Raw genomic sequence first — 12,334 nt, forward strand, 5'->3', positions numbered from 1 at the left:
GGTGTTATACTTACTGTGTGGGTAGATATCCAGGACGAATGAATGACCACAAACACCATTTGTGTAGTTTATCGGAGCTGCATAAAGAAAAAATTAAATAAAAAATTAATTAGTAAGTAAAAAAACGCTAGGGCGGAATTTTGAAAAAAAAAAAAAAAAAGGAAAAACCGAGACAAAAATGTTCTCTAAATCACTCAAGCCAATAAAGCGATGGATTTCATTATATTTCTAATTTAAACACTCTTTAAATGCTTTTACAGTTAGAAAAATGGATAATATGGATGAAATATAAAAGTCAATCCAATTTGAGAATATCTAGGTTAAAGATTTTCAAATAAATATAAAAACAACTTCATAAAATATATTTATATATCTGTATGTCTTTATATATATATATATAATATATATATGTATAATACTGACTTACATGGTGTTCAATTCCTATAAATTTAATTACTTGCTTAAGCAGTGCAAGCTATCCGATTCTCTTAGTCAACTGCCAGCCTCAGAATAAGGATGTCTATGCTTCACTAAAATATAATAAAGTTTTTTTAATTTCATAAAAAGTGCAATATAACAAAATCTACTAAGCCAGGCATTTTACCTTAATAAAAAAAAAGAAAAGATTTCATACCTTTTGAGATCAAGTGAGGTAGATAGTAACTGTAGCCAGGATTTGTTTCTTACAGGATGGACAGTGTGTCAACAATTTAGAACATTCACTACAGGCATACAATTCTCCGCAAGGTAAAAAGACATCTTTGATTTCAGACTTCGAACAGATTTTACATATCAATCGTTGTTTCAATGTTCTATTTTCTGATTCTAACAACTGAATGTCTGCATCTTCTGATGACGACACGTCAGAGTCTAATGAAGATCAAAATTTAAAAATTATCAAATATTCTTAAGACTTCTGAACATATATTTCGAAAACAAAAAAGCAATGGAAGTATTTAATGCTTAAAGTAGCCTATATCATATATCTAAAAAAAAATAAAGATATTTAATGCCTTCATCTCTTTCAGTGCAAATTATTTTGAAACAAAAATATCCTTTGAATTCTGAACAGATATTTTGACAAAAAAAAAAGCAATCCAAGCATTTTATGCTCAAAATAAAATTATTGGATATTTAAAAAAAATAAAGAAACATATTAAATGTCTTTACAAAGGAAATCTGAGAACCATAAGCTCATTTCAATGGAGTCAATGCAGTTGCGAGAATAAAACTAGAGAATAGTATTAGATATATCTATGTAAAAGGGGAAACAGGAGATATATGTAAGGAGCATGACTGGGACTTGATTTCAAGCAGTTCAGCTCCAATGGGTATCTGACTTTAGTTGGGGAAAGTAAAGGCGGTTGGTCGTTGTGCTAGCCACATGACACCCTGCTCCTTAACCGTTCGCCTAAGAAACAGATGATCTTAACATCATCTGCCCTATAGATTGCAAGGTCTAAAAGGGGAAACTTAGTTTAATTGATACTATCAAACCAAACATGTGAGTGTGAATGTAAATAAATGTACAGATTTGACTTCATCTATAAATTGTTTTCTACATGCTAATTAATTAATGTTTGCCTGTTTTTGACTTCTAAATACTGTAAATACTAAAGAAAAAGACTCAGTAACAGACTATATAAAATAACTATAAAAAAGTATAACTTATCATATCTACTATAGTACAAGATATTCCTTCAATATGAGAATTATGAAAATTGTGAACAAATTAAATGGATGTGTTCTTTGAAAAACAACAACAAAGGGCTTGATAACAGTGTTTACTCTGTATGCTTTTCAATAAGACATTTTAAAGATCAATTTAAACAAAAGTTTGAAAGACGCAAAAAGTTTAACCCTTTACCTGCTATGGCTATAGCTTCAGTGCTAGCATTTAATCGCCTTTTAGCTAATGACATCAGGAATGGACATGTTGGCCGGAATTTCTCATGCTGTGTAAGGACATCATCCCCTTGTTTCCAAGACCTTAGTCCAAGACCACACTGGAAACATCGCACGCAGTCAGTTTCTCCTGAGACAATGTAAGCAGAAGATGTATTTTTAAAAAGCCAATAAGCCAGAAAATACTTTCAAATAAATTAAAATTTAATTTAAGCTTTTTTCTCTAAAATCTTCAATACAAAAAAAAATAAAACAGATGAAATAAAAATAATAGAAGCCACAATATAAAAAAACGTAAGAAAAGAATTACAATACACAAAACTAATGATAGCATGTTCGCTCTTAGTTTTCCCAAGCCAGTACCTGTATAAAAAAAACCATTAGAAGCCAAACTGTAAGGGGATGGCATGTATGTCCACTCCACGTAACTGTCAAGGCGAATGTGAAACAAGCTATACTCTGGATGACATGGGGCATTAAGGACTTTATAAACTGGAGAGTTGACCATCTGATTCCCTAGACTGTCTTCATCCTCACTGTCCTCTACAGTAATGGACAACCGACCACCCTGAGCACCTTCTGGCCTGAGTTGATAGATATCATCTAATGTACAGACTGAAAAGAAAGAATATATATAAAGTTTAGACTATATATATCTTCTCTATACCAAAATACATATTATATTTGGACACATTTAATAAACTTAATCCTTAACAGAGATTATCCTTCAGAGTACCACAAAAAAAAAGGTTAATAAATGGTTGGAAGAGGAATAACTGGTTGGACATGTCAGAGTTGGCTAAATGACTCTTGAAAAGCTGCTGTGGATGATCTAATGAAAGTGAAGTCCTGTTAAACCACCGACAGAGACCCCATGGATTTTAAGTCTAATTATCCTATACAAAATAATACTGTAGTGTGAATCCAAAGGTACTAGCTTATAACTCAGCACATGATATAGAAGATGGTTAAAAGAATACCTTTCAGCACAGAAACACCCAGTTTGTGAGTAGTTTCAACTCCAGTATGAGTCCAAAGGTCAAGCTTATAATTAATTATATTGTTGACATCTGGGGGTCTTGAGAAAAATGTCAGGATTGGAGCACCGCAAGAACCAGGACAAGTGTCAGTAGCATAAAACAATGCTTTCCTGTACATACTCAGCTCCTCTGGAACTGAAAATATACAAAGTGAGCTCTTTTATCTATCTAATGCATCATTTAAAAAGAAAAAATAAGATTTCAAATATTTGTAACTGGGTGTTAAGGTAGTTTGTATTAGTTAAAACTATCTCAATGCCAATAAAATAAGAATATTTTCTCTAGACAACATGCACTTTGGCAGAGAACAAGTTAAGATTCTTTTTGAACAGATATTAAAAAAAAAATTAATTTCTTTTTTCACTAAATATAAATACTTGAAGATATTAGAATAGTAATTTAAAAAAAAAAATACCTGGTAAAAGAAAAGATTTAAATATGAAAAGAATCAAGTTAATATCACTTATCACAGTATAAAAAGTCAATATTTTTTAACTTTAATGATTGACATTAACTCTTTCTCTCCGTAATTATGTACTACATTCTGGTGGAATCAACGTTGGCATTGTCAGTTAGGAGAAAAAGAGTTAAGTATCAGTCTTAAAGAATACAATATTTTTCTCCCACTTGGAGAATCTGACCATGTACTACTCCATCTTATACCAAATTACAAACCTACTCTTAAAACTACAAAGAGAGTTATAAAAACTGTTAAGATGTGGTCTGAAGAGGCTGTAGAAAAACTACAAGGATGCATTGAGAAAACTAACTGGGAAATCTTTATTGAGAATTGTCCAGACATAAACGAACTAACAGAAACTGTGAACTCATATTTATTATTCTGCGAGGAGTTAACAATTCCAACAAAAACAATAGAAGTCTATGGAAACAATAAGCCCTGGATGACCAAAAAAATCAAACACATTATTACTGAAAAGAAAACAAAGTATAAGGCTAGCAACGAAGAGTTTATAAATGCTAAAAATGAACTGAGAAAAGCAGTAATTGAAGGGAAAAAAACATACAAAGAAAAAATTGAGAATTTCTTTGCAAATAACAACTCAAAACAATGCTGGGAAGGATTGAAGAAAATAACAGGCTGAGCCTCAAAATGAGAACAAATTTCAGTGGCTGATGATGAGAAATTCGCCAACGAACTTAATTATTTTTATTCTCGTTTTGACAAAGAAGATTTTGTTGATCTACACAAAGAACTTTTCAACACTCTGTCCAAAGGAAAACAAGAGCCCTACGTCAATTTTGTAACTGAGGATGAAATGACCTTGTTTTTTAAAAGAGTAGACGTAACAAAAGCTTCTGGACCAGACAAAATCAGTGGCAAGCTGATCAAGCTATGTGCGGAGCAAATCTCTTCTATCTTCTGTCACATCTTTAACCAGTCATTGCAAACGTGCGTAATTCCACACATCTGGAAAACTTCAGAGATCATACCAGTGCCAAAGAAACCAAAAATAGATTGCTTAAATAATTTCCGCCCAGTAGCACTAACACCTATTGTTATGAAATGTTTTGAAAATATATGCTTAAACAACTTGTAGCAAAAGTCAATAACAGCCTAGACCCTCACCAATTTGCATACAAAGCAGCTAGAGGAACTGAGGATGCCATTCTATTGCTTTTGGACCAGCTTTATAAGCATCTCGATATACCCAAAACATATGCACGAGTCCTCTTCGTAGATTTCTACTCGGCTTTCAATACCATACAGCCACATCTAATGATAAACAAACTCAGTAACTTAAATGTAAGCCCTTACGTACAAGCATGGGTTCTAAACTTTTTAACCCAACGGCCCCAGTATGTTAAAGTCAACAACACCAAATCGTCAACTCGAGAACTATGTACGGGTGCTCGACAAGGTTGTGTACATTCTCCTATACACTCTTTACACTAATGACACAAGAAGCATCTATGACTCAGTTAAACTCATTAAATTGCTGATGATACTGCCATAGTCGGTCTTATTTCAGGAGACGAAACTCAGTATCAAAGCTCGATAGTAGAGTTTACAAACTGGTGCACCGACAACTTTCTAGAACTGAATGTCACAAAAACTAAAGAATTGTAATAGATTTTAGAAAGAAAAAACAAACAATACGTGAACTGCAAATAAACACTACATCTATAAAACAAGTAAACGCATATAAATATCTAGGCGTTATTATTAACAACAAGATTTCATGGGAAGACCACCTTGGAACTCTGACAAAGAAAACAGCCCAGCGACTCTTTTTTCTATACAAACTCAATAGCTTTAAACTAAACAAGAAGATCCTTGAGACTTTAAAGTTTTTACGGCACGACTATATAAAATCTGTTAACATACGGAATAACTTGTTGGCAAGGCAACGCCTCATCTAAACTGTTGCGACGTCTAGAAAACATCATTCAAAAAGCATCAAAAATTACACTCACAACATTACCACATTTAAAGGAACTTTTTGAACAAAAGTGCCCAAGAAAAATCGAAAAAATCATGGAAGACAACGGCCACCCGCTCCATCAGAACTAGGTCAGGTGGGCGACTGCTGTCAATCAAAACAAGTACGGAGCGGTACAAAAACTTGTTTGTACCTCACTCGATCAGACTCTATCACTGCCACTCATTGATCAGAGTACATGAAATGCACCAAGATACCTGTGTGTAGTCGCTGAATGAACTCTTTATGTTGTCTGTTGTATTTATGTGTATTTTTCTGTTGTGTTGTCTTTATATGAGAAAAGAGTCCTTGTAATCACAAGAAATTTCCGTAAGGATCAATAAAGCAGTCTTAGTCTTTTGGAAACATATAACTCTATTTCAAGAAATAAGGGAATATCAGTTAAAACAAAATTATAAGATACAATTAGTAGAAGTCAATTTCTCTCATAATTTACACAAAGTTGGCTTTAGCAAAATATCAATAAAACTAAATTCATTACTAAAGAACACCTATATCTTTATTTTTAATAGTTTATACAGTAACTTACACACAATGAAATACACATAGCTCTGTTAACAAATCACACACATAAAGAGCCAATAAATAGTTTTAATTTTTTTTTCATTTGATTGCTTTCAAAGAAATTTCATGCACTCATTCCAAGACCACAACTTAAGGTATTAGTATTTAACAATATACACTTCTCTTACCTTGTTCATTCGCTGTCAGTTTCGTCAATGTTGCTCTACATTTTCCTTTAATGTTGAATCTGTATTTAAGTCGAACATAGTCCCCGTAAGAAAGAACCTTGGGGCCTCCATGTGGATGGTGAATAATGAACATTTTTTTAGACATTCGTTTCTTAGCTTTGAGGGGAAGCCTATGTGCAACCCCTACCAATTCTCGCTGCAACTGATTGATTTTATGAATAAAACCGAGGTCAGGACATTCACAGACTAAGAGGCACTGGTTGTCTCCAGCTGTTGAACTAACCATCAAAAACTTTCCTTCAAGAGTGATAACATCCTTAGCATCAAGTGTATCATAAAAAAAATCTACAACTGCATTTTGGGCTTCCTCGTCATTGAATACAAGATGTCGTGATGTCTGAATGTAAACATAACCAATGTCCTTCTTTCTCCCTAATTTAAGCCATCTTTTAATATGTTTGTACTTGGACTGCTCACTGCCATGAGATTTTTTTACGTGACATGCATGTTCGATAGCAAAGCCTGTCCCAATCCTTGCTTTGCATCCATTGATTCTGGTCAATCCTTCACTTGGTCTCAGTTTGCTTGTGGTTGACACAGTTATTCTTACGGTGAGCTCTCCCATAAGTTTTAACAGATCAGACATTTCAGAGACTCGAAAAGCTGATGGAATCTGTTCTAATTTTAATGAAATCCATGGGAAATATGCAAAGTGTCCAGGATTTTTATCACAGTCTTGTCCATTTAAATCCGAAACATTAACTTTTTTACTAGAATTGAACCACAAAAATTCTGGAGAGAATAGATCTGGAAAATCTGAAATTATAAAAAACTTGTTGGTTTTTTTTTTGTGGTCATATTTGAAATTTCTATTAAGCATAAATAGAAAATTAAAAAAAAATAATTTCACATTGACAGGTAAATACAACATTATTCCATTTGAAATTAAGCAGCCTACCGGTGGTTAATAAGTTTGCTATGATCAGTAAAAGGATTGTTTGCTAATGCAGGACCATTTTAAGCAGATTGGAGTTATAGACATTTTAAAATGCATTAAAAATAATTATAATTTTAACCAAGATTCATTTGTGTGTAGTTTTAATATGTACACTTCTCATTTGCTAAAAATCCATATTTATCCTTCACATTCCCTTTACAAGCTTACCGTAATCGTCAGCAAGGCTAGCATTTATAAATGTACATTCAGATGGTGATGTTTCTGTAGAAAAAGCAAAAAACAAAACAAGTTAAGCTGATAAAAATTTAACTATGAACTAGGAAATACTTCTGAATGAACTTCTTGATTATTAGTGGGTTATTCCTAGTCAATCTAGTCATGCACGTTTATCAAAACTTAAATTCTGCCAAGTCATAGGTTTTTCTGACTGAGTCAGGTAAAAAAATAAAATAAAACAATGTATTGATGGGTTGGTAAAGTTTTAACTTTTACTAGTACTACAAATCAAAGAAAATTAAGAAGAAATTTTTTACTCACATTCAATATTGTATTTCTTTCAAGCTGATTTAGCTTTTCACAAACAATTTTAGACTAATTTTTTGTATTTATAAATGGTAGTATGTCATAACCTGCCCATACAAAATCATAGAAAAACACACAAACTACAAGATTTTAAAAAATAATAGTTGACCATTGATAGTCCAACTATGATGGGAATGAGGTGGTGTTGAAAATGTGGCATTACCAAAGGTTTTATTTGTACTTCAAAAGAATTTAGCCACCGTCATGGCTCTGAATAATTTCCCATTTTTGAGGAAGAGATAATGTATTATGCTTACGTTTGACAACTTTGCTCACCATCCTACAAAAACTTCAACATTCAAAACTACGTCAGGTAAACTGTCTAATAGTAATAACAGAAAGACTATCAAGATTGTAACACTACTTAACACAGCAAGAAGCACATGCAAGTCATCACAGCATCAGATTATTGAGTGTGTTAGAAAGAAGAGGGGAAAGAGATACACATACACTTTAAAAATTTATCGACACTTTTAGTGCATATTTTTGTATAGAAAAAAAAAATTTACGAAACAGAGCATGGAAAAAAATATAAAAAATCAAATTATCGTTTAAGCCTTCAATATTAATAAAAAGATCATAAAATTAAACAGAATTTGTTAATTAAAATCTCATTAAAGATGAACAAATGCACTTTAAGATATAAAGATACTATAAAATAATTAAATTTAATAGAAAGTTAAAGTGCATTATATCTAAAACATTTAAAACTATAACCAAATTAACTGCTAAGTGTAATGCTGCATTAGTGAAGCTAATTCCTGAGAGTAACACTGCACTGAAAACTTACCACTTTCATTACTTGTATCGGAATGATATCCTGAAGACCTTGATGATGATGATGATGTTGACATCATTCTTTTTTTCTGTGCCTCTGAGCCTAACATGTTAACATTATATAGTTCATATTTTAAGTACATATTTATCCAAGGCATATTTATAATCAGCCTTAAAGAGTAGGTCAAGTTTAAGTTAAGTTACTAGTCAACAAAATGTAGTTTCAATGGTCAATATTTCTATTAACTTTTATCATTCATCTGATTTCATCCTCAAGTTAAAGAGGATAAAAGTTACTAGTGTTTCTAGTAATTATACCAGAAAAAAGTTTTAATTTAATAATTTTTAAGTTCCTCTAATAAAGTAAAAAAGTAAAGTTCCCCTTTCAGACTTGGGGATCTAGGGCAGATGATGTTAAGGGCATCTATTTCTCTGTCAAACAGCCTATATCAATAAAGGTGTTGTGAAGCCAATACAATGACATACAGCCTTTATTTTTTTCAAATGTCATCCATTTTGAACAGGTGGATTCTAAGATATCCTTAAAAAAAGCTTTCTTTTGATTACTTGTTATTTTAATTTCTTTAAACACAAATATTTGTTGGCTTTAAACAATTTAATGAATGCAAATAAAGATTATTTTTTCATTATCTTAAATATAATTACTTTGTCATACACAAAATATTACATGCTTTATAATTTCGATTTATAAATTTATAAAGGAAATGGCAAGTATTGTGCTATTAAGTAAAAAATCTGTAAAAAATTTGTATTTCATGTTTTATTCTCCGAAGGTCTTACCTGTGTATGTCTCAGACAAAGAAAATGAAGCTAATGAGGTATCATCGTATGTATAAGCCTCAGAGAAGTCATCATATGTTAAAGCCCCAGAGGCCTCATCATATGTTAAAGCCTCAGATACCTCATCTGAAGGAAAAATAGTCTCTTTGATTTCATTGTGAGAATCTGTAGTTACACAAACTGGTTTATTAGAAGACTCAGTGTCATCTGAAGGAAGAGAAGTGTCTTTGATGTCATCATGAGAATTTGTTATTACACAACCTAGTATATTAGAAGACGCAGTGGCATCATCTGAAGAAAAAGTGCCTTTGATATAATTTTGAGAATAAGCAGGCTTATTGGATTCTCCATCAAATTCTATCACCTTACTAGTATTACTAGCAGCAACAGCGTGGGCTCTCAGACCTGTCAACTCTTCTTCAGTCCACCAATCAGCTTTATTAAAATGGCAACCTCTATTATGTTTCAGCTCATCTTGAAAATTTGAATTATCTTCACAAATGTCAACCTTTGTCCCACAGGCTTGACATTCAATTTCAAAGTCGTGTCCAGTATAGTAATAGCCATGACGTGCTAGTGACAACCAGCTTACTGTGAAATCATTAAGTGACAATGGCTTGAAGCTAGCAAGTCGATGAAAATAGGAAGTATTAAATTCATTTGTCATTTTGACAAACTTGAGCCTTATAATTAAAAAACAAATAATAACTAGAAGGCAATCACACTCATAAATGTTTGTTTTTTCTGTTGTATTTATATTTATATAATTAATAGAGTTACTTCAACTGCTGATTATATAGTCTAATTGTGATGTATACTAATTACTTGACATGAAAAAAATCCTGAAAATTTGCACTGAAAAGAAAAAAAAAAGAGAAGAAAAAAATTATATTATATTTGATCAATATATATATGACTAAGCAGAAACAAAAATTGACAATTCTAAGTCATAATTACTGTTAGTGTTAGATTCTATATCCAAAATCTAGCTTCCCAGCAAATTAGATCTACATGTCAGAAAATAAGTGTGTCTGCCCAAAAAATTGCCAAATATATATAATCTAGATTAAATCTGTAAAGCATGAAACGATTTCATACAGAAATTTCATACTCTTGAATCTTGATTATGAGTTTTGGCACATCAGCACAATTTAGGCCATACTCTTGAAATGATCTAAACTACCAAAGACGCCAAAGTGTTCTTGTTAAAAGGTTGTAGACTTATTATATTACTTTAAATAAAAATCAAAAGTAGGCCCCATACAGTATACTTATACTAGGCCGTAACTAGGGCTAGTATACTCTGGCTATACACTGATACATTACAGGTAACAATCAAAAGTGAAAGTGCTTTGTAACACTTTGTTGGCTTTAGACTTTAGACATCAATCACATCCATAAGTCCATACATCACCTTTGGCTTTATGATCTTATATCTACAGTCCAGACTAAGGAGTATAATAGGCCTTGATCTGGATCTTTAGAGATTATTAGAGTCTATATAATTATCTAGATCTAGAATTTATATATATGCCATCTGACATCTATATAGATTAGGTAGATTCTAGATCAAGATCTTGATACATCTATATACAGATTATACAAGATTCTAGATCTATTTATAACTAGAATATATTTGCATATGTTTCCTGAAAATCTCAAATGTAGTTTCGCATTTTTAGCGCATCAAATTATTTATCATACTCATATCTATAGGCATCTAGATCAGTGGTTCCCAAACATTTTGTCTCGTAGACCCCTTGCCATGTTTTCTGGTTTTCAGTAGAGCCCCCCCCCCCTTAACTTATATTGCATTATTGCAAATTCATCAACTCCATTTTTTAAATAAATTTCTAGGTATAGTGAGTCGAAGAGTGAAAGAGTAATTTAAAGCTACATTTTAAGTTACAGCGATATATCCTTTTTTGATATTGATATTTAAATTCAAATTTAAACCTATTTAAATAAAAATATAAATGTATTATTGAAATCACCTAACACACTGGAAATTTTATTTTTTGCTGGTTCATCGCCTCCGTTGCTATGAATATTATGTTTCATATAGGAATTTGTTGTTCTATAAAGTAGTCCTACAAACATTAAATTTTAATTAATTAATTAATTATCGTGTATTTCTTGATCTTTCGTGCCTGGTTCAAATATTGGGCGAACGCGTATAATTGGCGCCTAAACCAGTTTAAGCTTTGGGTAGGAATTTAAGGACTCAGCCTTGACTTGCATCCCACCTAGGCTAGCTGAGGCAAAACAGAATTCAATCCTCTTCTGCCTTGCAACTATATATATGTGCCTATATCTTTTTATTAGAATGGCAACGTCTCAAACGATCCTCCAGCGTAATGAGCGTCATATCGTCATAAAAGACACTTAGGCAACCACTTGTTTGACAAGAAAGGAATGACTCCTAATTTTAAATAATCAACGCTGTACAATCTACATATCTTTCTGTTAAACATTATAGTTAGGTCTACACATAGACAAAATTAAGCTATTGAATTAAGTATTTAAATTAAATACAACCATTTTTCATTTGATTAACAGGATAAGTATTTGAAGGATTATAACTATATATATATAAGGTACAAATCATTTAGTATGAAATAATTTAAATAATGGGATGCGAAAATTAAAGTGACGAACTGCTTAAAAATCCATTATCGTAAACCCCTGTGGAGATCTCATAGACCCCCAATTTATTTTTTCACTTTCGTAGACCCCTTGGAAGTCTTCGTAGACCCCTGGGGGTCTCTATAGACCACTTTGGTAATCACTGATCTAGATGACAGATCTAGATCTAGCTCTACAGCAGTGTTTCTCAAACTGTGTGCCGCGGCACACTAGTGTGCCGCCGAAGATTTGCAGATGTGCCGCGGGAGTTTTCAGAAAGCCACAAGTGCAGCGTTACACAAGTCTGCCTACTATTAATTTTTTTTTACGTTGCGATGACATCCCCATTTGCAATGACCAGTAATAGTAATGGGTCGCTCCATATTGACGGAAAGGGTTGTTAGCTCTCCAGGTTATGGCCGTTATGGCATTGTCCACTATACAAATATTATTATAATGACTCAAATGTAGGCCGCCTTAGCAGACTCACGT

The 12,334-nt window shown here is 32.4% G+C and overlaps 1 protein-coding gene across 3 annotated transcripts in view; it reads right to left on the reverse strand.

Annotated features, from left to right (window-relative positions):
• The window catches only part of LOC106052937 (uncharacterized), a 50,392-nt gene that overhangs the window by 8,508 nt on the left and 29,550 nt on the right, over positions 1 to 12,334 (reverse strand). For all 3 annotated transcript variants that reach the window (XM_056031915.1, XM_056031916.1, XM_056031914.1), the window contains exons 2-11: positions 9,218 to 10,072; positions 8,430 to 8,519; positions 7,265 to 7,318; positions 6,100 to 6,915; positions 2,886 to 3,080; positions 2,269 to 2,520; positions 1,868 to 2,035; positions 635 to 870; positions 428 to 530; positions 15 to 77 (exon numbers count right to left, since the gene is read on the reverse strand). In XM_056031915.1, the coding sequence (XP_055887890.1) occupies positions 644 to 870; positions 1,868 to 2,035; positions 2,269 to 2,520; positions 2,886 to 3,080; positions 6,100 to 6,915; positions 7,265 to 7,318; positions 8,430 to 8,519; positions 9,218 to 9,884 (2,469 nt within the window). In that variant the 5' untranslated portion in view covers positions 9,885 to 10,072 and the 3' untranslated portion in view covers positions 15 to 77; positions 428 to 530; positions 635 to 643. The remainder of the gene's footprint in view (positions 1 to 14; positions 78 to 427; positions 531 to 634; positions 871 to 1,867; positions 2,036 to 2,268; positions 2,521 to 2,885; positions 3,081 to 6,099; positions 6,916 to 7,264; positions 7,319 to 8,429; positions 8,520 to 9,217; positions 10,073 to 12,334) is intronic.

The sequence above is a fragment of the Biomphalaria glabrata genome, chromosome 6 (genome assembly GCF_947242115.1).
Source record: "Biomphalaria glabrata chromosome 6, xgBioGlab47.1, whole genome shotgun sequence".
NCBI classification, from domain to species: Eukaryota; Metazoa; Mollusca; class Gastropoda; family Planorbidae; genus Biomphalaria; species Biomphalaria glabrata.